The sequence below is a fragment of the Galeopterus variegatus genome, unplaced genomic scaffold, assembly GCF_000696425.1.
Source record: "Galeopterus variegatus unplaced genomic scaffold, G_variegatus-3.0.2 Scaffold8152, whole genome shotgun sequence".
NCBI lineage: Eukaryota > Metazoa > Chordata > Mammalia > Dermoptera > Cynocephalidae > Galeopterus > Galeopterus variegatus.
In genome coordinates, this window is record NW_007734263.1 from 854 (window position 1) to 24,616 (window position 23,763).

The following is a 23,763-nucleotide window of genomic DNA, read 5'->3' on the forward strand; positions in this document are numbered from 1 at the left end:
AATTTTTCTTGAAATACTTTGCTTCAAATCGCTATGCTCTCTTGTTAGTGGCAATGACATTAGTTTCACCTTATCTTTAACAGTTCACACACGATTAGATACTATTACCATCATTGTTACTGTTTTTTAAATGTGAAGACTTAATTTACCCACACTTACCAATTTCATGAGTTTTCTTTGTTTCTTGCATCTTACGCCTTTATTCTAAATTCATTTTTTTTTTACTAAAGTACATCCTGTAATAAGTCTCGGAGCGATCATTTAGTCTTGGTTTTTCATACTCAGGAATTCTGTACATCTTTTCTTCTTAGAATTTAAGTTGTTTTAAAATACTGAAAATTCTTCAATTATTTCCTGTTTTACTAAAGTACATCCTGTAATAAGTCTCGGAGCGATCATTTAGTCTTGGTTTTTCATACTCAGGAATTCTGGACATCTTTTCTTCTTAGAATTTAAGTTGTTTTAAAATACTGAAAATTCTTCAATTATTTCCTATTGAAACATTGCTTCTTTTCTATTCTCACTAGTGTCCCCTTCTGGAACTCCAATTAGAATCCACCCTCTATGTCTCTTATCCTTTCTTGCTTGTTTTCTAACTCTTTAACCTCCTGGGCTGTGATCAATTTTCTCTTCAGCTGTGCATTCCACAGCCAGTGAGGTGTCTCCTCCCACCCATGATATATTTTTCTGTCTCTGGAAATTCTGTTTTCATTTATTTGATTTTGTTTGTTATCAAATCTGTTTTTATCTTTCACTGGTATCTAGTCCTTCTTCTGCCTCATCAATCATTTGAGAATATCTTATAGTCTTTTTAGACTGTTTTATTAGTTCAGATATTTAAGTTATTAGTTCATATATATTTAAGATATTAGTTCATCCTATTTGTTTCATCAGCTGACTCTCCCTCCATCAGAAAGAAAGGCTAGGAGTAGAGGGCAAGAATGACACCAGAAAAAGGGACTAACTTAAAATATCTTTTTATAATCTTTAAACCGTCACTCTCTACATGGAGAGGTTACTTGGGGGGCGGAGTGGACAGTGTACCCATCAGGGGTGTAAGAACTTTCCAGGGCTCTTTTCAAACTCCACAAGGCCTTTAGACTGTGATGTATTCATGTATTTCAAGATGTGCCTGCTCCCTCTCTACCCCGTCTGAGCATCACTGCAGTATTCAACCTATGTTATTACTGGGAGTGTACTACATCCCTTATGTGTGTCAGGCAAGGAAAATAAAAAAGGATGAAAACAACTGTTTTAAGCATCTGGAATTTATTTCTTTAAAATGAGAAACAAAATTGACTTTTTTCTCCCAAACTGTCTGCTAGATTTCTACAGCATGTATTAAGTATATCTTTCCTTCCCCATTCCTGTTTGAAGGCTGACTTATAAGATACTAAAATACTACATTTAGTTAATTCTATTTCTGAGCTGTCTATTTAATTCTATTGATTCATATTTCTAATTATATACTATTATCACAAACTATTTTAATGTCTATTGCTTTGCCTTTATTGCTTAGAATAGAACTCCTTTTTTTAAGGAATTCTTCAGTATTTTCACCCACTTCATTTTGTAGATAACTCTAAAATCACTTTCCTGAGCTCCAAAAAAAATACATTAAGATCTTGCTCATGTGCAAATTATTCTGTAAAAACTTAACATCTTTAAGCTATTTAATCTTCCTACCAAGAATGCAATCTTTCTCACTATCAATCAAATCCTTTTTTTTAGCTCTAAAAAATCTTTTTAAAAATCTATCTTTTCAAAAATGTATATCAATAAAATTGACTTCTTGGTATTTTACACATTCATGAAGTATGAAATTATTCCTCTTTCATATTTGCTTAAAGGAATACAGAATTGCTATTGATTTTTCCATGGTTATTTTTTACATGGTTAAATTACAAATTCTTTTGTTAATTCTAATAGTTTCTAGACAATTATCTAGGATTTTCTAGGTATACATGTGACTACTGCCATCTTTGAATATATATGTACTCTTGATGTTCACACATTGTGTTCTGTTTCATTAGTTATAACTTCCCAAATAATATCCAACCATACTTGTGACACTGCCCACCCTTCCTGCCTTCTTCTCATCCATCAATTCAACACTTGCACCAAACAACATCACCTAAGACACAGAGATGAGTAAAAGGACTTGTCTATGATTAGCTTTTAAGGAAGTGTAGCACATTAGCAAAATTTTCAACAGAGAAACCCAGCCTACAATGTAAAAAGGTCCATTCTTGAGAGTATGAACATTCAAGCCATTTGGAAAGTTCAGCCATTTAAAACATCTCGCTAAAGACGTTACTACATTAGATTCAAGTCTTTCATTCAACATGGAGGGAAAAAAAGACCAAGTTACAAAACTGAGAACAAGAGAGCTGACTGATTCATGTTTAAATTAATTCTTTGAGTGATGAGTAGTCAAAAACAGTGTTCTCACAGTGTTAGATTAGATTAGAATAAGATTCTCTTAAAAGGTTCATTAATGTAAATTACAAAAATATTTATATACAGTTTCATAAGAAATGATTTCTAATGATATTTATTACTGGGGTTCAAATTAATAGTACAAATTTACATTGATTTATTCCTCAAGTTAAGTATGGCACTATGGAGAGGACAATGATCAAAATTAATTTTCATTTATAATCAACTAGCATATTAAGAGTCCTAAACAAACACAATATCAAGTTCTCGTTAAGTAACCTATTATTTATACTGAATAATGACAGTGAAAATAAGGATTGTCTATTTTTTCAATGCTTCTATAACAATTAAAAGTTACCTTATTTTTAACAATGGTTCTACTCTTAAAATATGATGAAACAGGATATTTAAGAATTCTTCAGGATCTAGGAGAAAATAAAAAATTAAATAAGTCACATGCAAAATGTTTAAGCCATTTTTTATTTATGTCTTATTTCTATACTGAATTGAATTTTATTCATTCAATATTATTTAAATTAAAAGCACAGTTTTCATGTGTTCTTGACAAATTAAAAATACAAAGGATATTTAAAGGTTATAATAAAGTATTATGTTTCAATTCTGTTATAAATTTATTGCATTTGAAAGGATATAATAATTCAGTTATAGTGAAATAATTTTAATTTCTTTTGGGGGTGTTTAAAATAAGTGGAATAAAACCTGAAGTCTGCCCTGCTTTTTACTGGTAATTATCAAGCCTTTAAACGTTACAGTTGGTTGCAGTATGCTGCTAAGTTCAAAGTCAGGAGTTGAATTTTTGAGTAAATCCGGTAGCTATGAATGGATATAGATTAAAACACTGTTTTCGGACAATAAACTTAATACTAATCAGCTGTTTTGTAACTCCCTTTCATAACAAGGAAAACTAAGTGGGAAAATGCAGATGACTGAATGCAACCTTTCATCATGTAAACAGAAACAACTCAGAATATCATTGCTGGAAAGAAAGGAAAGAATTTTCTATTTACTCATTTAATATACTAGAACCAGCCAGCTTCTTAAAAGGGTTCATTACTCCACATCATCATTCACTTTTAGAAAAGAGGAAGATTTGCAAAAAGGGGAGAAAATACCACATCACAGAGAAAGAATTTAAAATAAAACCCCAAAACTACACAGGCACACATTTCATCTAATAATTTAGCATATGAATATGTGTTCAAGTTGTTTTTAATATATATACTGTAAATTAAGACAGTCACCTTTTTCTTCAGAGGTAAATCCTGATGCAGCCTCAACTTTTTCAAGTATTTTCCTCAGTTTCATAATTTTTGTGGCACACACATATCCATATCTATGTTAGTAGAAAACAATTGATACTGGTATATACATTAAATTATATCACGCATCTTAATAATCACACATTTCTTATACAATTCCAACATGTCATAAGTCAATAGGCTAGACAATTCTTTTGAAGAACAATTATAGGCTTCTTCTTGAAATTTGAAACATAAAAGAATTATCCCAGACACTATTAACACTATTATACAACTAAAAAATAACTGTCATATACTAATACAAGAAAAAATGTATTTTAAAAAGTTTGTGGTGACTGATATTTTAAAATAATATTTGCTTAAGAAATTAAAGCATTTACTTTATAAAACAGAATATACAATTTTGAAAGAGAAAGTCCTTCTAATACTAATGGGTGAAATAGCCACCAAAGGAAATGGGAAAGGAAATTTATAAGAAATTGAAAATCTAAAATCTGTAATCAAACTAATCAGCATAATTATGACACGTTCTCTCATCTTTTTCTGAATACAGGACGTGTTCAGTAAGTTTAATGTCAATCCCTGACAAAATTCTAAGTCTAAAAATGGCTCAGGAGACCTCAGTGGCCTCCATGGGCTTAGTACGGGCCAGTCAGAACTAACTAATCTTAAATCTATGTTTAATACTGACTATTCATTCACTCATTAGCTCTCTGCAACCAACAGATACTGAGCATCTCCCACTGACATAGTAATCTAACCTGTTAGCCACTGGGAATATAAAATGAGTAAGGTGGAAAAGATAAGAGTCTCTGCCTTTGAGAAGCTTGCAATGAAGAAAGCAGAGGTTTCAGTACCAAATAAAACCAGTCAACTATAATACAGATGGAACGCTGCAGACACAGGTACTCTTGATCACATCAGGGCATCTGACAAGTTTCTTACTGCGGGCAAGGTGACAACGTGTGATTAACTATGATTCTTAACTGGTTGGACACAGTATACAAAGAATGTTTATGAACGGACTTGTGATGTTCCGGAAGGAAGGAAGGAAGTGGTCACATGGCTTAGAGTTTTGGATTTGACCTGTTTTGTTCTAATATCAATCACTTGGGGGAAAAAAAATTGGGAGTATGTTTAAAAATTCTCGTGACAAAATAATTGATGTGAAAATCAAGACTTAAAATTATCTTAAAGGGTAAGATAATTATAGAATTCATTATAGAGTTTAAGGAAAACAAAAGAGGTAAGTGGGGAAACTCATTCTAATTTACTTTCCTAGTCACATGATATAGTAGGTCATTCAGAATGCTCATTATATTTCAGTATTCTGCTTTTATTGGTCAAAATCTTATATCAAACTATTTTTTAATTAAGAAAAGTATGTCACAAAATTTAAATTTATCGTAATATAAACTTTAAATTACATAGTTTTCTCTTCATATTCCTGAGTGAACAAATTTGTTTTATGATGTATGCTCCTACTTCTTCATAGTTTAAATTTTATAATATGACATTATTATACATTACTACTACCACTTATCGAAAGTTTTTACTAGGTATCTCCTGTCACTTGTGCTTGTACCATTACAAATGGCTTCCTGTGGCCAAAAAAAAAGACATAGTTATAATTCCTAAACTAGGAAATGGAAGAAGAATCATATTTTTAAGGGAGGTGGAGGGAGGCCTAAATATATTGCTTAACCAAGAATGTGTTACTAAAACACATCTCATATGTTTCTAGTGCAAAAGTATTAAATACTATATACTATATAAATAAAAAATTTCCTTTGTTACTTTTCTTTCAGGGAAAATTAAGAAGCCAGACTATACCAATCTGACTAATGAACATGATTACTGTTAGGGGTAGTGTTAGAATAAACTATTTCAAAAGATAAGAATCTCAAGTATCATATAAGAGTTTTTCTAAACCTATTGCAATTGCTAAATTGTAGTATACTCTACCCAAAATGGTTTAAATCATTTCATGGAATACACTATGTTCTGCACCTTGATTAGGGGTAGTGTTAGAATAAACTATTTCAAAAGATAAGAATCTCAAGTATCATATAAGAGTTTTTCTAAACCTATTGCAATTGCTAAATTATAGTATACTCTACCCAAAATGGTTTAAATCATTTCATGGAATACACTATGTTCTGCACCTTGGCCAGATTTTAAAAATTAAAAAAGTAAAGGAAACCCAGGGACCAAAGGTTAAAAAAATTAATACTTCACCAAGATAACTAATCTTTGCTCATTTCTTATTATATGAAAACAGGGCATAAATTATTGTGCCAGGAAACAGCTTTTAAATAGGACACCATCTAAAGGCAAAATAATTATATATCTCCTACTTACATTCTCAGAGGATTAACAATTTCTGTCCTCAGTAGCTCTTGAGTTTCACTGTAATATTCTACATCATTCTTTTCTTTGGGTCTAAGTAATACAGTGTCCAGAACAGAACTAAAAGCAAATAAGCTGCAAAATAAAAATAATATTTTTCCTCATGCTGTAAATATATCATTTTTTGAAAATAGATTCCAAAAAGAATCAGAAGAGGAAAAAAAGCAGTCTAGAGAACAAATAACACAAAAATTTCTGGTTTTCATTAACTCAGGTACCCAAGAGCCCTGTGAAGATTTCCATGGTTCAATCTCCTGGGCCTAGAGATCCGACCAGGTTGAGAATAATAATAATGAGAAGGCAAACTATAGACTAACAGTGTTAAAAGGATAAAAATATGCCTACGATATATTAAGAAAGTAAACTTCTTTGCAAAAGTTGAAAGAGGGGCTACAATCTGAGCCAAATTCCAAATGAACAAAAGAGGAGGAAGTCTGAGAATTACTTTCCAAGGCAAGCACTACTCAATAACATACTTCTCTCTCCACATGCCCCTTTGCAAAGATTTACATTTCTTTAAATGCAAAAATCACTTGTTGAATGACTAACAGCAGAAACTTGCTGGTATCAAAGAAAAAGAAAATTTGGTTAATATAGATTTTTATCAGAAAATCTAAAAAATATCATATCAACTCTATTAGGCTTGTTTTTGTCAACACATCTGAGAGACCGGAAGTATTTTGCAAACAAAATGGCCTGCTTTTATTCTTCTCCCTACTATTAAAATTTTAAATACCATATTAACTGCCTGATTCTCATGACATGGCTGCACAGAGCTGGCAGATTACACTCAGTTCCACTGGCAATGTACAATCCTCAGAGCCTAAAAATTCTTGGCTCAGTCTTCCGTGCCTAAAGAATCTTGCCATGTTAAGTTATTCCAAATTGGAAAAACTACATACACAGGGGCAACAATTCTTCTACTGAAAATATTTTTTTTTAAATAAAGTAGTTTTAGGGCCAGCCCCGTGGCTCACTCGGGAGAGTGCGGCGCTGGTAGTGCTGAGGCTGTGGGTTCGTACCCTATATAGGGATGGCCGGTGCGCTCACTGGCTGAGCGTGGTGCAGACTACACCATGCCAAAGGTTGCGATCCCCTTACCGGTCAAATAAAAAAAAAAAAAAAGAAGTTTTATGATTGCTTCTACCTACTGAAACAAACACAGCACACATCAGCCAATGGCTCGCTGCAAGTCATGTTATTTGATAAGTGCACAGAGAAACTGTACTGATCCTCTTCAGTAATATGATTTCCTAGGTACCCTCAGTATATCTGTTCCACTTATAACACTATCACTCACTACTTATTCATTATTTACTGTATTATTTTTTATACTATCTTTTTCGATAGAGGAACATGAGACAACACTCAATAGCTTCCAAGGAGTATATTATAAAAAGCAAATCTCCTTTTCCTCCCTTATCCCTAGCTACTCAGTTTCTCTACTCAGAGGCAGTTGGCAGTTTCTTTCATGTGTATACATAAACACATACACATACACACACACGTACTCAGACACACATATATGTCCCTGCCCCCATGGCACTATCTATACCTACTGCATTAATTTTAAACTTACCAGAATAAGGTCGAGTCTAAGTAACAAGAATTGTAATGACCCTGGATACCTTTCTTCTTTCCAATCATAATGTCCAAACCTTCTTTTTCCATTTTTGGTGGAGTATTTTCTTCTACTACTTCACTTAAGTAGCCTCCAAATGCTGAAAAGATAAAAAATTAAAATGAAAAAAATTCTTTTAAACTATTACAATATGTATTCCCATATATATTTCTTCATTTAAAAATATATTCTGGTATTTTGATGCAAAATTTGTTTCTCAACTTTAAGTTAAAGGGAAGCTTTGGTTAACTGTTATTCGACTTGGCTTGTAAAAAATGCTATTGTTTAGGTTGGGAAAGGGCATAAAGAAAAATCATGATTTGTAATAATGAAAATGCTAATAATAAATAATAAAAAAAATTTTTAAATGCTATTGTTCATTTTCAATCTAACTTCCTCCACAATTTGAAAAACATTTTAGTGTATTAAGTTATGAATAAAAAGCATCTGTCAAGTAAAATATTTTGTTTCCCAAATACTTTATTATTTATCTGAAGATGCTTTATTTTCAAGTTTGAAAAGAAAACAAAAAATTCCAAAGTACTATTTCAATGAAAAATGTTTTTCATAAAGATGCCTTTCTTATTTACACCTGCTTAGCCCTCAAGATGTTTCACTACTAATATCCAAAACTGGAAAGAGACGGCATCAGGAAACTGCCAGCTGCTACAAGTGATGAGAAGATCTGTCCTCCATCAATCAATCAAAAACTACTTCTTAGACTAATGCTGATTTCCTGATAAGATATGCTTACTTATAGACTTAAACAATACGTGGAGAGTGAAGTCAATGCCACAAACGCCACATTTCAATTTCTTCCTCCTGTATTACTGGAAATTAAATGTCTATAACCAACAGGAAGAGAAAAACAAATCCCACTATTTTTCACTTTTTAAGTCACAAACACTTTTGACTAATACTTTTTTTAAATGTTTCATCTTAGGATAACTATTTTCTTATACACCAAGGCACAATTTTTACAGATTTAAAAATTTGGTAGATTTAAAAATATTGGTAAGAAAAAAATATTGGCAAGATTTAAAAATTTGGCATATTTAAAAATATTGGCAAGAGAAATATTTAAAACATTGTCACTGTCACCTAATGCAAAATGGTATGACATTAGAACTAGGGTCATTGAGATTAGAAAATAAATTAAAAAGCATCTAAATACCTAAAGAGTTGCAGCGTTCGATCTGATTGGAAACTGGCTGCAGTGATGCAAACCTGGAGTCGGGCCTGCAGCTCTTCAGTTTAACAAACAGCGCCTTCTTCAGGGCACAGGTGAAATACCGAGTCCCCCTAAAGGTTCCATCTGTACAGCCTGCACATTCATCCTCCTGAAAAAGAAATGCTTCCATATGTGTCATGCCATACCTTGCAAATACAGCACACAAAGAAGTGAGGTTTCTAAGACTTGTTTCTAGTTTATCCTTTCTCAGAATTCCCTCTTTCACACCTGTGCTGAGAACTATATCAAAAAAAAAGAGGATGACTAATCAGTGCTTCAGCTCACAGCTAACAATTTAAGAAATTAATTCTTTAATCCAGCATGAAGTCCTCCTCAATGTATTTCCTTTGAGAATATTTGCTTAAACCTTCCCTGATTAATTGACTTTCCTGCACCATTTCCACAAGTATTAAAACCTGGCAGAACTCTCCCCTCCCCCCAAAAATAGTATTCACTAGCATAGAAACAAACATGTAGAAAAACAAGAAATATATTTAAATAAAAGCTAAATGTACTCAAATTCTCCTCTCCTGATAATCAAATGTCAAATAATATGTTTTCCTGATCTCCAAAGAGAAAATCTTTTCCGCTACCAAAGATCTCAAAAATCTCTAAAAATGGTGATTAATTTTAAAGCTAATTAACTACTAGAACTGATTGGGAGAAGAAGGCTGAGGAGGAAAAAGAAAAGCTAATAACAGATTTGCTTTCCTTACTGCATTCTGTTTAACATAAGGAACCTAAATAAAAGTCAATTTTCATTCATTAAACAGATAAACGAACATTGGAAACAAATGTGTGTGGCAAAGGAAAGTCAGGCAACAAGGTAATAAAATTTTTCTTATGATGGCTTTTTTGACAAATATAACATTTTGCCAAAAAATAACCCATATAACAGGGGAAAATCTGCACAAAACCCTGTACAGAAAAGAATTACAATTTTTAGGTAAAAATAAATTACCAGTTCCAGTCCAGCTAGTACTTCACTGACTCCTGGTGGCTGACCAATCCAACGGATTACCCCATAGAAAGGAGGATTCTCTTTAACTTCAGCCAGTGAGCCTACTTCTAGGCCATGTGAGTTACCAGAAGATATGGGCAAGGGTGGACTCTCCTGGACAGGTGCACTGTTTAGCTCTCCAATCACAGATTGAACTGACAGAGAAAGTGGACTGTGGCCAATACTTCCATTGGTATTGGGCATCTTTGTCAGACTAAATGGTAAAGAGTGAAATCTGTTCTCATTGGATAATGAATTCACAGGAGGAGGCTGCAGTGGTGGTGAAGAATGTCCAAAGTCTGGAGGTATCTCTGTAAGTGATTTTGCAGGGTCTTCTGCAACTATAAAAAATTATTCTTAATTAGAGAAATTTATTCAAGAATATATATATGTCTTACATCTCTAAAAATTAGTATACAGATCTAGTCCAACTGCCTGCTTTACCTCTCTCCTAGTATTTTCATGGGCATCATGAACTTCATATCTCCAAAACAGTGTTCTTGCTTCTACTCCCCTCCTCCAAATGTTTCTACCTCAATAAATGGCACCCAAGTGTTCAAACCAAAAAAAAAATTTACTACTGCTAGGTATCATATGGGATATATTCTTTGTCCATAATACAATTAAATTAGAAATCAGTACAAAAAGATAGCAAAAGATTTTTTTTAAGTTTCTAAGTAACTTACAGACCAAAGAAGATACAATAATACAAATTTTAAAAATAAAAAGAGAGAGAGAAGGAGAGAGAGAGGGAAAAAAGAACAAAAGAAAGAAATAATGCTTGTGGAACACAGATAAAGTAATACTTATAAAGGAAATGTATAGTTTTAATAGTTTATTTTAGGAAAAAAGAAAAGCTAAATATTAATAAACTCAGTATGCAACTTAGGAAGTTAAAAGAACAGAATAGCCCCAAAAAGTACAAGAATAAACAAAAGAACAGAAATTAATGAAAGAGAAAACAAACATAAACTAAAAAGGCTCAAAGCCAGAATAAACACAAAAAAAGAAAATAATTTAAGAGAAAACAAACATGCAGTAAACAGAACCACAGTCAAAAGCTGTTTCCTTAAAATAACTAACAAGCTAAGAAGCAGGCTCTGCAGACAAGTGGGGAAAGGATGAATTTCTTACTAAATGGTGTTGAGGACATTGGTTATCCATATGTTTAAAAAAAATTAAACTGGAATCCTACTTATACTGTACACAAAAAACACTCCTAGATGGCATAAAAACAAATGAGACAGGCAAAACTATAAAGGCAATATAGAAGAATGTTCTGGGCCAGCCCGGTGGCGCACTGGATAGTGCGCCGCTTGGGAAGCGCGGCGGCGCTCCCGCCCGAGGGTTCGGATCCCACATACAGACCGGTTCCCGCTCACTGGCTGAGCGAGGCACGGGAGCAACGCCGAGGGTTGCGATCCCGTTGCCGGTCCCCGGTCCGGTACGGGGGCAACACTGAGGGTTGCGATCCGTTGCCGGACACGGAAAAAGACAAAAAAAAAAAAAAAAAAAGAAGAATGTTCTTTATGACTTCAGGGTAGAGAGAAATTTATTAAATATAAGTATACAAATCATAAATAAATATGAACACATTAAAATTAAGAATTTGTTCATTAAAAGACATCATAGGAGAATGAAAATTTGAGCCACAAACAAGGAAATATTTGCAATACATATAGTTGACAAAGGATTAGAACTTGAAAATGGTCTATAAATCAGTAAGAAAAAGATAAGAAAACTAGAAAAAAATAGACGAAAGACTAGAAAAGGCAATTTACAAAAGAAGAAACCCAAATCACCAACAAATCAATGAAAAGTTTCTTACCCTCATTAGTAAATTGATAAACAAAAGCCAAAATCACATGAGATATCATTTCGAAAGTGAAAGGTCTTAGAATATTAACTGTTGGTTGGTAAGAATGAGGAGCAGTTGATACCCTTACACAATGAATGCTACTAGGAGAGTGCTATACACTGCATGTTTGTGCCACACAAAATTCAGATGTTGAAACCTAAACCCCAATGTGAGGGTATTTGGAGATAAGGCCTTTAAGAGGTGTTTAGGTCAGGAAGGCGGAACCCTCATGAATGGGATTAGTGCCCTTATAAAAGGGACCCCAGAGAACTCCCTTGCCCCTCCACCATGAGAGGACACAGCAAAAAGATGGTCATCTACGAACCAGGAAGCAGGCCGTCACCAGACACCAAATCTGCAGGCTCCTTGATCTTGGACTTCCCAGCCTCCAGAACTGTGAGAAATAAGTTTCTGTTGTTTATAACCACCTGGTCTATGGTATTCTGTTATAGCACTTGAAATGGACTAAGACAGAGTGTAAATTGGTATAACTGCTTTGGGAAACAGTTTGGCATTATTTAGTAAAGGAAAGATGTACCTATCCCATGACCAAATAATACCATTCCTAGCTAGACATATATGTGTAAGAATGTTAATAGCAGATCTGTTAACAATAGCAGGAAAAGAAAAACAATTCAAATGTCCATCAATGGTCAAGTGGTTAATTAAATTGTGGTATATTCATACCATGGAATACTATATACCAATGAAAATGAATAAATTACAATTATATACTGCAACTTGGATGAATCTTAGGAACATAATGTGAGGGGCAGGGAAGATTATGCAACAATACATATTATCTGATTCCCTGTATATAAAGTTCAAAACAATGAAGAACAAACAGCATACTATTTAGATATACACACTTAAGTGGCAAAACTATAATGAAAAGCAAGAGAATGATAAAACATTAAAGTAAAGATGATGGTAGCTCAGAGGAGAGAGTAAAAAGAATGGGACTAGCAAGAGGTACCCAGGGACTTTCAAAGGTAATGATAATGGTCTTTTATTAAAGTGCATAGTGACAACATGGGTATTCATTGTCCTTTACACCTATTGTTCATTATACCTTAAACCTTAAAGATTCCTCAGTATTAATACTTAATCTAAAATTTTAAAAAGGTATTCTTTTCTTTCCCAAACTCTCAACCCCCAGGCCCAACACCTGAATCTATAAAGCAAGTTCTGTTGGTTCTCTCTGAAATTCATCCATTTCTCTTAACCTCTACCATCATCTCCTTAATCCAAGCCACCATCATCTTTCACCCTGTAATCAGATTCTAACCAGGTCTGTTTCCCTTCTTGCCCTTCTACAATCTGTCATACAACAACTAGTGAAATTTTTTTTTAATTTAAAGATCTTAGGTGATCACATGTCATTCCCCAGTTTAAAACCTTCCAAAGGCTTTCTAATATTCTTAGAATAAGTACTAAATTTCTTACCTACACCTACAAGGTCCTAGATGATCTAGCTCCTACCTGCCTTCCAAATTCATTTCATACAAACCTTTTCATTGCTTACTCTACTGCAGCCACTCTGGCCTCCTTCCTATTTCTCAAATACTTTCTCACCTCTGGACCTTTGCCCTTACTATTTCCTCTGCCTGGAATGCTCTTGCCAAGCTCTTTCTCTGGCAGTTTCATTCTCAACGTCCATATCTGAACCCAAATATCCTTTCCTCAAAGAGTTCTCTCCAAACCACCCTATGGTAGCCAGCTTCCCACCAGCTGCTATCACCTCGTTCATTTCCTTCACTGCTCATGTTATGACTGACTACTACGTTGTTTGTTTATACACTTACTGTTCTATCACACAAACTTCAAAACCAGAACACAAGCTTTGTCAGAACAGCAATTGCATTAGTCTTTTTTATGGTTGAATCCACAGCACTTAGTATAGCCACTAACACAAGAAAATATTTGTAAAATACTTGTAAAAAAAAAAACAAGTGAGTAAATGAATCAAATGTTTAGGGAAAAGCTTTCTAAATGTGTAAGTAAAATTAACTACAGAAATAATGTTCTTTCTCAACTAAATTACTTCTTTTCTAATTTAAAGATGAAGGGCTACTCCATACAAATTTCATTACTTCATAGGTTCCATAGAGTTTTTTAGGACTAATTTTATTTCATTAAAGTATTACACAACATTAGAACAGATTCTAGGAGAATCGAGAAGTTAAGAACATTCTTTTACAATACAGAATCTGAATAAAGGATAAGAGAGATAATATTATAGCATAAACTTGAAGAATTGATGTTATCTAGATTATGAAAAACCTATAGCTTTACTAAGTTTCCTTTCCTTAGAAAGAAATCACCATATAGGAGAAGCATTAGTAAATCTGCCAGTAACAACAGTGCAAGAGGGTGGGGCTGCCTCATAAACACCTGGACAGGCCCTGTACACATCTAGATGCCAGCAGGGCTGTGATTTACCAAAGAACTCTACCAGGCCCTTGGTGTTTTGGCACTTTCCAGTAGGTTTTTACAGAGCTGATAATTGCTCACATACAGGCCAAATCTTAACAAAAATACTCTATCAGGAGACAGGATCTCCTGGGGAAGCATCCTTTAAATAAGCCTCCTGCTCTGTGGCTAGGAAGTTCTTGGGAATTAAAGGCCCTGATTGCCTATCTTCACAATACCCTACCCAGAGTAGGAATGAAGGCATGGAAAAGACATAATCAAAGATCACTCACTCAGGTCATTTCCCATGTGAGTTTCTAACCCCAATTTATGTAACAGCAGATTTATACTGTTAAACTGGTGGATGTGTTTTAGCTTATGATACAACTGAATCCATATGATAGCTTAGAAGTCATTATAGAGTTCTAAGGTACTTTTACATTCTTATTTTTATTTAGTTTGCACATCGTTATTAAATCTAGTGGATGCCAAGTCCTGTTCCAAGCACTAGGAACTCACAGTCCGGGAGAGGAGATAGGCAAGTAAACAAAACCTTTATGATGGTATATAACCTAACCTAGGAGAAGCGGGAGAGGAAAGGAAAGGCGTTCTGAATAAACAAGTAAGCTGAGATTTAAGAGATGAATAGAAGTAAACCAGACCATGAAAGTGAAGGAACAGGAAGAAGGATTTCCAGGCAGCGGGAGCAACATGCACAGAGAAAAAGAAAACCTGGCACATCCCAAGAAAGGCCCCAGTCCAGTATGGCTGGAGCAGGGGGTGCAGGGAAATGACAGAGATAGGTAAGAGGTCACACCACAAAGAGCCCAACATGCCAAAGTAAGGGATCTGGATTTTTATCTTCAAGGGCTGGGGAAGCATTAACAGATATTAAGGAAAGGAGAGAAATGGTTTTATCTTCAGAAAAACCATTCAGATAGAAATGTGATGAGAAACATAGAATAATGATTAAAAGCATGAGTGCTAGTGTCAAACAGATCTGGGTTGGAATACTGGCACCACTACTACTAGCTGTGTGGTCATCAGCAAGTTATTCAACCACTGTAACAAAGAGTATGCAAAAAATCTACCTCATAAAGTTGTTAAGAGGATGAAATAAAATAATGTGTACAAAGTATTTAGCACAACGCCTGGCATGTAGTAAGTGGTCAAGAAATGTCAACTGCAGTGAAGATGAGAGTAACAAAGATGAAGATGATAATGATGGTTATTGCTGTTCAGAATTCATTTAAAAGGAACGGGAGTGAAGCAGGGAAAGCAATTAGAAGGCCACTATATTAATCAGGAGCAAAGAAAGAAAGAAAAATCTGAACTAAGGCTGTGGTTGCGGGAATGAAGAAGCGGGGAAAGATTCTATTCAGAATTCATTTAAAAGGAACGGGAGTGAAGCAGGGAAAGCAATTAGAAGGCCACTATATTAATCAGGAGCAAAGAAAGAAAAATCTGAACTAAGGCTGTGGTTGCGGGAATGAAGAAGCGGGGAAAGATTCTAGTGATATTGAAGAGGAGAAAATCCAAAGGACTTGGTGACAACTGGATATGACTAATGAGACAGACAGAGGAAGTCTGTCCCAAACTTCTATTCTAGGCAACTGGATTCATGTCCCCATTTCCTCATTCCACACCCTTGGCATACTATGGCCTCTGATGAAATTCCTCCACAAAAACAGAACTCAATAAGGTCATCAATGACTTCTGGGTGGCTAAATCCAATGAGTTTTGTGTGGTCTTCATCTTACCTGCCCTCTCAAGAGCATGCAATATGCTGTCCATTCGCTCCTTAGCTTCTTGACCCAACAGTCTCTTGGTTTTCCCCACATCCCTCTGGCCACTTTTTCTGTCTCCTTTCATGACTTATCTCCCTCCCACCCCAACCATTAAGTTCCTCAGGTTCAGTCTTAACCCATGCCCTCCATCCCTACTCTATCCTTAGGTGATATTATTCACAGGACTTTAATCACCACAATATGTGAAGCCCACCTACAAATTTATTTCTCCAGCTCTTTCCTCCCTTCTAAGCTCCAGACCTGTACATCCAACTGACTACATGACAAATCACCCCGAGGAAGTTTTAAAAGCCCCTCATACTCAACATATTCAAAATCAAATTCATCGCCTTCTCCATCACCATGTAAGTATACAAGCAAGAAAAACAGGAGTCTTGACATCTCTTTCTTCCTCAACTCTCATTTGCAATTTACCAGTAAGTCCCATCAATTAACCTCCTAAATATTTCTTATATCTGTGCACCTCTCCCCATCTCTTCCCCAAGGCTAGTCCCAGTTACTATGGTCAAATACTGGGACCTGCAACAGCCTTCAATGGTGTCCGTGCATTTACACAGTCCCTGCTTCAATTCATTGTCTGCCCTGCGGCCAGAATGATCTTTCCAAAAGGCAAACTTGGTCATGCCGTCCCTTGCTGAAAATCCTCCAGTGACTCTGCATCTCATTTTAATAGGGCACAGCAGGCTCCACATGGCCTGGCCCTGTTTGCCATTCCATTCTCATCTCATAAATGTTATGCCTCTCTATATATATTCTAGTCCTTGGCAAACACCAGGATCCATTCTTCCATGAGGCCTTTACATAAGCTATTTCCTCTGCCTAAAAGGTGCTTCTGTCCTCTTTCCCTTAGTTATTTACCAGTCCTCTGGTAAACCTAAAAGGCACGTGTCACTTCCTCAGAGAAACATCACTGGGTCCCTAAGTAAAATCCTCTTTCATATACTCTCACAGCATCACGTGCCTTCACTGCACTCATAACCATTACAATTATTTGTCTGTTTCTGTGATTGTTTGATGAATTTCTATCTTAACAACTGAACTGTCAATTCAAAAAGGGCTGAGCCCATGTCTACTTTTATCACCATTGTAACCTCGGTGCCTAGAAGAATGTCTGGCACATAATAAGCACTCAATAAATACTTGTTGAACAGATGAACAAAGAAAATAAACTGGAAGAAAATTATGTCCCAGAACCAAGGTGAGGTAGAGTTTTAAAAAGGAAATGCTTTAAAGAAGTCAAGAAAGACCCAGAGAAAAAAATCTTTAAATGATTTGACTGATTCTAAAGATCTTCTACCCTAAACACATCAGTTAAGAGAACAAGCTACTATACATTTTATAAATGTTTTATTAATCTTAACAGAGGTGCAGTTCAAATTATGTACAATACTTTAGCTCAGCAATATTAATACAGAATGATTTATTCATTCTGTTTCCAAAGAATATTGATGAAAAAGCCATTTGCCTCTGAGTTAAAAGGAGAGAGAGGATCATTATAAAGAACACTAAAATTATTGATTACCTTCATCAATGTACCATGTATTTTTTGATTTGGACTGTGGTTGTGAGTCAACAGAAGACCCATTTAAGGTATAAAATAGTTCAGATCTGTTTCTGTTTCCAGGGTCTGAGGTAGATCCTATGGAACAAGAAAAGTTCCTTTTTTAAAAAAAAAAGTCAATATGGTGTCAAAGTTTTTTTTAATAAGAGAAATTAACATGAATATGGGTTAACAACTGTTCACACAACCAACAGACATAAACAAACACTATATACTTTATTACTGTCTTCAGCTTTTCAAAATTTGGTAACCATTTTGGCAATGCTAAAAGATTCTTCAGCACAAGAGTCAATATATAGGAGGGGAACAGGGTTAAGTTAAAGCTCACTCATTTAAAAAAGAAAAAAAAATCTATCTATTTTAAGAAATATAATCCCGGGCCGGCCGGTGGCGCACTGCTATAGTGCGCCACTTGGGAGCGTGGTGGCGCTCCCGCCGAGGGTTCGGATCCCACATACAGACCGGTTCCTGCTCACTGGCTGAGCGAGGCGTGGGAGCAACACCGAGGGTTGCGATCCCGTTGCCGGTCCTGGTCCGGTACGGGGGCGACACTGAGGGTTGTGATCCGTTGCCGGACACGGAAAAAGACAAAAAGGAAAAAAAAAAAAAAAAAAAAAAGAAATATAATCCAAATGTCAAAATCACCATTCCTCAATTTCACTGGATGAATCCGTTGGCTCACAAATTTAACCTATTATCTTAAGACAGTTCCTTTCAGAAGAAGGTAATCTTCAAATGCTGTATATAAACCAATGCACAAATTAGGTCTAAAAAGATTCAAGGTTTAAATATACTGGAATTGGTGGTCATTGAATTCCTTGCTTAATTTCTTCATGCCTGAAAAAGTGAAGCACTATTATTTCTTATATATTAAATTTGCTAAATGTAAGAAAAAGTTAGTGTAGCTATGTAACAGACATTTCAATACAGCCTCCTGCCCAGTATGAACTAAGAGGACATGCCGCAGTGGACAGCAGTGTGTCTCCAGAATCCATACAAAACTGATTTATTTTTTTCAATTTAAAGCAGATAAATACCTTTACCTTTAACTAAGATCTACCACAACACAATTAACATGCCATGTCTTAAAAAAATCTTAGGCTATTTATATTTAAGTGACAGTAGCAAGTTTGAGCAATCCTATATAGAGATCTATAGGTTAACATAAAAAATACTATTACCTATATATCCTGCAATTAATTCTAAGTCTCCCAGAGCCTGATGTCACATGAAATATTTCTTAAAGTACACTTTCTTTTCAAATGAGGCAAAATAGTTCTGTTCACTAGATAATTGAGGGAAAAATATTCTTCTCCTAACCCACACTGGAGATAACAAAAATTCTTACAACTTTTTAAATGAGCTGTTTGGTTTGTATAACTACCACCCTATAAATCTATGAAGTTGTAGACGCTAATGAAAAAAGAGCTATGAATCCCACATGTATTGTGAGGGAGGCTCTGGAAAAGAGACAAAATTTTTGCTTACGGGGCCGGCCCGGTGGCGCACTGGATAGTGCGCCGCTTGGGAAGCGTGGCGGCGCTCCCGCCCGAGGGTTCGGATCCCACATATAGACCGGTTCCCGCTCACTGGCTGAGCAAGGTGCGGGAGCAACACCGAGGTTTGCAATCCCGTTGCCGGTCCCCGGTCCGGTACGGGGGCAACACTGAGGGTTGCGATCCGTTGCCGGACACGGAAAAAAGACAAAAGACAAAAGACAAAAAAAAAAAAAAAAAATTTTTGCTTAGCAGTTTGGAATTTAATTTCTGCCACGTCTGGTTAGTAAAATTCACATAATTTCTAGTATACTTTATCCTGTATAACATTATCCATATATGATTATTTTATGCAGTTCGAATTCTAAACTGTATATCCAAATGTTACAAGTAGGGGGGTCCAAAAACCAGCCGATTATGGGCCATCAAAATGCATAGGACCTCAAGGGAAACTCTTGCTTAAGTAATAGCATCTACTATAAAATATTTAGTTTCCTAAAAATGTTTGAAAGAAGAAAGTCTACATATATGTTAAGGAGTAATAGCTTACAACCTTTTCACTGCTATGGCAAATCAGATATCATATAAATTACTAAAGATTGTATCTTATTAATCCATACCTGTAGCCTTTGGTTTGTTATGACTGGATGAGCCTTTGTCCCCAACACCTCTTGACATGAAGGGAAGTTTGGGAGGCCTCCTTTCCTGTGTCATGCTATCTGAAACAGTAAACACATTTTTTTAAAGATAAAAGCAAATTCTTATAGAAGAGAAACAAGCAAACAATGACAATAACAACAAAAAAACCCTCTTTCCAACAAAAAAGCAGAAGTTTTAAGTTTTACGTATTTTTTAAAGACCATTAAAAGTATTGAAAGCAATAGATAATACATGGGGAAAAAAAATCAATGATGTACTTCAAAATGTAATTTCTAAAAGAAAATACACTCCCAAAATACAATTCAGCTAAATACTCTTGAAAATTTAATCACTTGTAGTCAATTTTATTTGATGTACTAAAATACTACAAAGAAAACCTTGCACATAGTTTCTGCAGCATTCTCCAAATCATAGAACACCTCTGTGTATTATGAAGTGTTCCACACCCAAATATTTCTAGAAGATGCTCAGATAAAAAAAGATAAACAATTTCCTTACTGCATAAAACCAGAACTTTTAATATGCTAATGTGTATTATAAATCTCTCAAGGAGGGAAATAGTAAACATATCTGAGAACATTTTTTATGCTACTCCACTTAGCATCTCATATTAATATACGAAGGCACTTCAAAAAGTCTGTGGAAAAATACAATTAAAAAATAATACGAATCTTTCCATGAACTTTTTGAAGTACTCTCATATTTCATGAAACACAGTTTGAAAAAGGACTGGTTAGGAATATGTATAAGTTAGGAACATACTGTTTAGAAATATGTATAAGTTTTTAAAAGCGAATATGTTAAGAATAACACAGATGTGTATATAAACACTCATACATATAAACAGGAAAAACATAGAGAATTATAGACAGATTAATAATGCAGAAAGCCAGAGACATTCAACAATAATATTTTTGAAGTAAACACAACTTCTTTTTGAGATATAAGTGTAATAAATTTGGCAAACCTGTTTTTGATACAAAGACCACACTAAACCTTAAAGCCCAGTCATGTTCATAAAATATTCATAAATACTGATCGAGTAAATGTAGAAGAATCAGTGTAGAAAGTTTTTCCCTTGAAAAGTTCAATGACACAGCCATGGAGTCCAACATGACACTTAGGAGTCATACCTGATAAAGCTGTGTATCAGCAAAAGCGATATCACCCACAGTGGATTTTTGAGGACAGAAAGAAAAAAATAGGAAAATTTTTACATTTTAAATACAAGGAAAAAGACCATTTTTTTAAAAAAAAAGGAAATCATACTGAATTAATTATATGTAAATGATGCCTGGTAACTTTTTTCCATGGTTGGAAGAGAAGGGGAATGTATTATTAAACTATATTTTAAACATCTCAGAATATGACCACAGAAATAATGAAATATTATTTTAATTCAAAAATGATACTGATTAACCATGATTTTAACCAAATGGTATAGTTTTTTAAAAAGTTATTGAGTAATACTTGTATGATGTTACCATTCAGATACCTTTGTATATCACCTATGACAGCTTCTGTGGAAGGAAAATCTTCTTAGTCACTAGGAAAAGTTCCCAAATTACAACATATAAATTGGCTAAAGAAAAAAAATTCCCACTATTAGCTGTAATTAACTAAATATAACTCCATTTTAAAAAGGATATTCACATGTATACCATAATATATATACATTATACAATGCAGCAAATGGTCTTCCCATTGTTAGGCTGGGGCCAATTAAACGAGGTGGTGGTGACAGCTCTTCTGGTGACAGTTCTGCTGGTGATGCTAGGGGCAGGCTCCAAGGGTTAGGAGGGCACTGGCGTTAGAAACTGTGTTTACCTTCTGTCAAAGACTTTGTCTGACAGGGTGTCGAATATCAACTTTGAGGAATAGGACATTCCAACAGAATTCAATGCAGATCAAGATAAATGTTAGATGTCTCACATACCACATCTAACTTGCCCTCCAGCAATTATATACCAAATATTTCTTGTTACTTTGTCACAACTATGTTCATGATCCAAAATCACTTGGGTCAGGAAGGAAAACCTTCTAACTTTAATGAATTTTAAGAAATTACTAACTCAGGAAAAGGTAAATATGGGATAGTAAACAAAGTAAGGAATAAATTCAGCAGACAATTTTGTAAGATTAAAACAATCCTGATTAAAGATATTAAAGAGATAGCAAGATATGTCCACCAAACACCATGTACAAATGTACACAGCAGCCCTATTCATAATAACCAAAAGCTAGAAAAAATCCATTCTACGGAAGAATGGATGAGCAAATTGTGGTCTATTCATACAATGGAATATGACATAGCAATAAAAAAGAATAAACTGCTGATATACACAGCAACATGGATACTGTGTTGAACAAAAGAAACCAGACCAAAAGTATCCATTATATACACACAGTAGGAATGCATTCAAAATGATCAAATTAGCAGTTTATCCATCACTGTTACTGATGTCATCAAAGAAAGAAAAATCCCTTGGAGAATCTTGGGCCAGACATTATAATAATAAACTAGCGAACAAGTTACTGTTCAAACCATAAGAAATGTCTGTGAATTTCAATGACCCTTTAAATTGAGAGAAATTGCTTAATTGATGTACTGCTTAACATCATCAGCCACAAGAGCATAATTCAGACCCAAATGAGAATTTAACATTCACAGAGAAATCTTGTGAAGAAAATAAAGTTTACTTCAGTAAAATGAGGTACTATAAAACCTGATACAAACATACATAAGCAACTATCCAAAAATCTTTTAAAGGTTGGATTACTGATCAGAATACTTTCATTAGGGCCGGCCTGTGGCTCACTCGGGAGAGTGCGGTGCTGATAACACCAAGGCCACGGGTTCGGATCCCATATAGGGATGGCCGGTTCGCTCACTGGCTGAGCGTGGTGCTGACAACACCAAGTCGAGGGTTAAGATCCCCTTACTGGTCATCTTTAAAAAAAAATAAATAAAGGAATACTTTCATTATATTTTGGATATCTGTATATAAAAAAATTGTTCGGGAAATGCTGGAAAGTCCCATATACACAGTATCAGAGTTGCATACTGACCTCCAGTGCTTCAAAATATCGTTCCCCAGGGCTCTAACTGTTTCACACAACCAGGAGTCCTGCCTATACAGACAACAGTCAGGATGATTCAGATTGACAATCAATCTCTCTGTAAGGCTACTTATCATTATCTATTAAAATGTGAAATGCACTGACCCTTTGATGCAGCAATTCTATTCTTAGGAATTTGTCTTTTAGCTGTTCTGGCACACATGCAAACTGATACATATCCAAGTATATAAAATTATTCACTGAAGCACTGTTTATAATAACAAAATATTGAAAAAACCCTAAATGCTCATCAATAGGGGACTGGTTAAAAATGTAAATAAACAAAAGATTAAGTATGCAATTTATGTACTAATATGAAATGATCTCTAACACCTATTGTTAACTTAAAAAAGAAGGTGAAACTTCCACCTCTGGGAAGATGAAGTAGACATGCTTTTCCCTATTCCTCCTGCTAAGTACAACTAAAAACTGTAAACATAATATATAAAACAAATATTAGAAGACTCTGAAAGGTAGGGAGGAGAAGATAGACCAGCCAGGGACCTCACAACCTACGAAATGACATGATGGAGATTTCCCTAAGTTTTCTTGCCTGATATATGCCATACTTAGAGCTGAAGAAACCAGCAACCCAAAAGTATCAATGGGCACAGACAAAAGAAAGCTCCAATAAAAGTCTGCTCTCTCTAGCCAAAGGACATCGATTCTGCCCCAAAGTTATATACAGGTTTAATGAAATTCGCATCAAAATCTCAACAAGATTTCGTGTAGATGTACTCAAGATTATTCTAAAATGCATACAGAGAGGCAAAAGATCTAGAATAGCTAAAATAATTTTGCAGAACAAGAATAAACTAGGAGGAATCAGTTTACCCAATTACTATAAAACTTACTATTTAGACACAGT

General features: G+C 34.8%; 1 protein-coding gene across 2 annotated transcripts in view; it reads right to left on the reverse strand.

Moving 5' to 3' along the window:
* Positions 1-2,691: 2,691 nt before the first annotated feature.
* Positions 2,692-23,763, reverse strand: part of CYLD (cylindromatosis (turban tumor syndrome)) — a 51,395-nt gene continuing 30,323 nt past the window's right edge. Inside the window, exons 5-13 of one of the 2 annotated variants that reach the window (XM_008592652.1) lie at positions 20,909-20,917; positions 19,736-19,834; positions 17,581-17,697; positions 9,942-10,321; positions 8,924-9,089; positions 7,708-7,849; positions 6,081-6,203; positions 3,702-3,793; positions 2,692-2,864 (exon numbers count right to left, since the gene is read on the reverse strand). In XM_008592652.1, coding sequence (XP_008590874.1) covers positions 2,794-2,864; positions 3,702-3,793; positions 6,081-6,203; positions 7,708-7,849; positions 8,924-9,089; positions 9,942-10,321; positions 17,581-17,697; positions 19,736-19,834; positions 20,909-20,917 — 1,199 coding nt within the window. In that variant the 3' untranslated portion in view covers positions 2,692-2,793. The remainder of the gene's footprint in view (positions 2,865-3,701; positions 3,794-6,080; positions 6,204-7,707; positions 7,850-8,923; positions 9,090-9,941; positions 10,322-17,580; positions 17,698-19,735; positions 19,835-20,908; positions 20,918-23,763) is intronic. The other variant, XM_008592654.1, reaches the window with a different exon arrangement.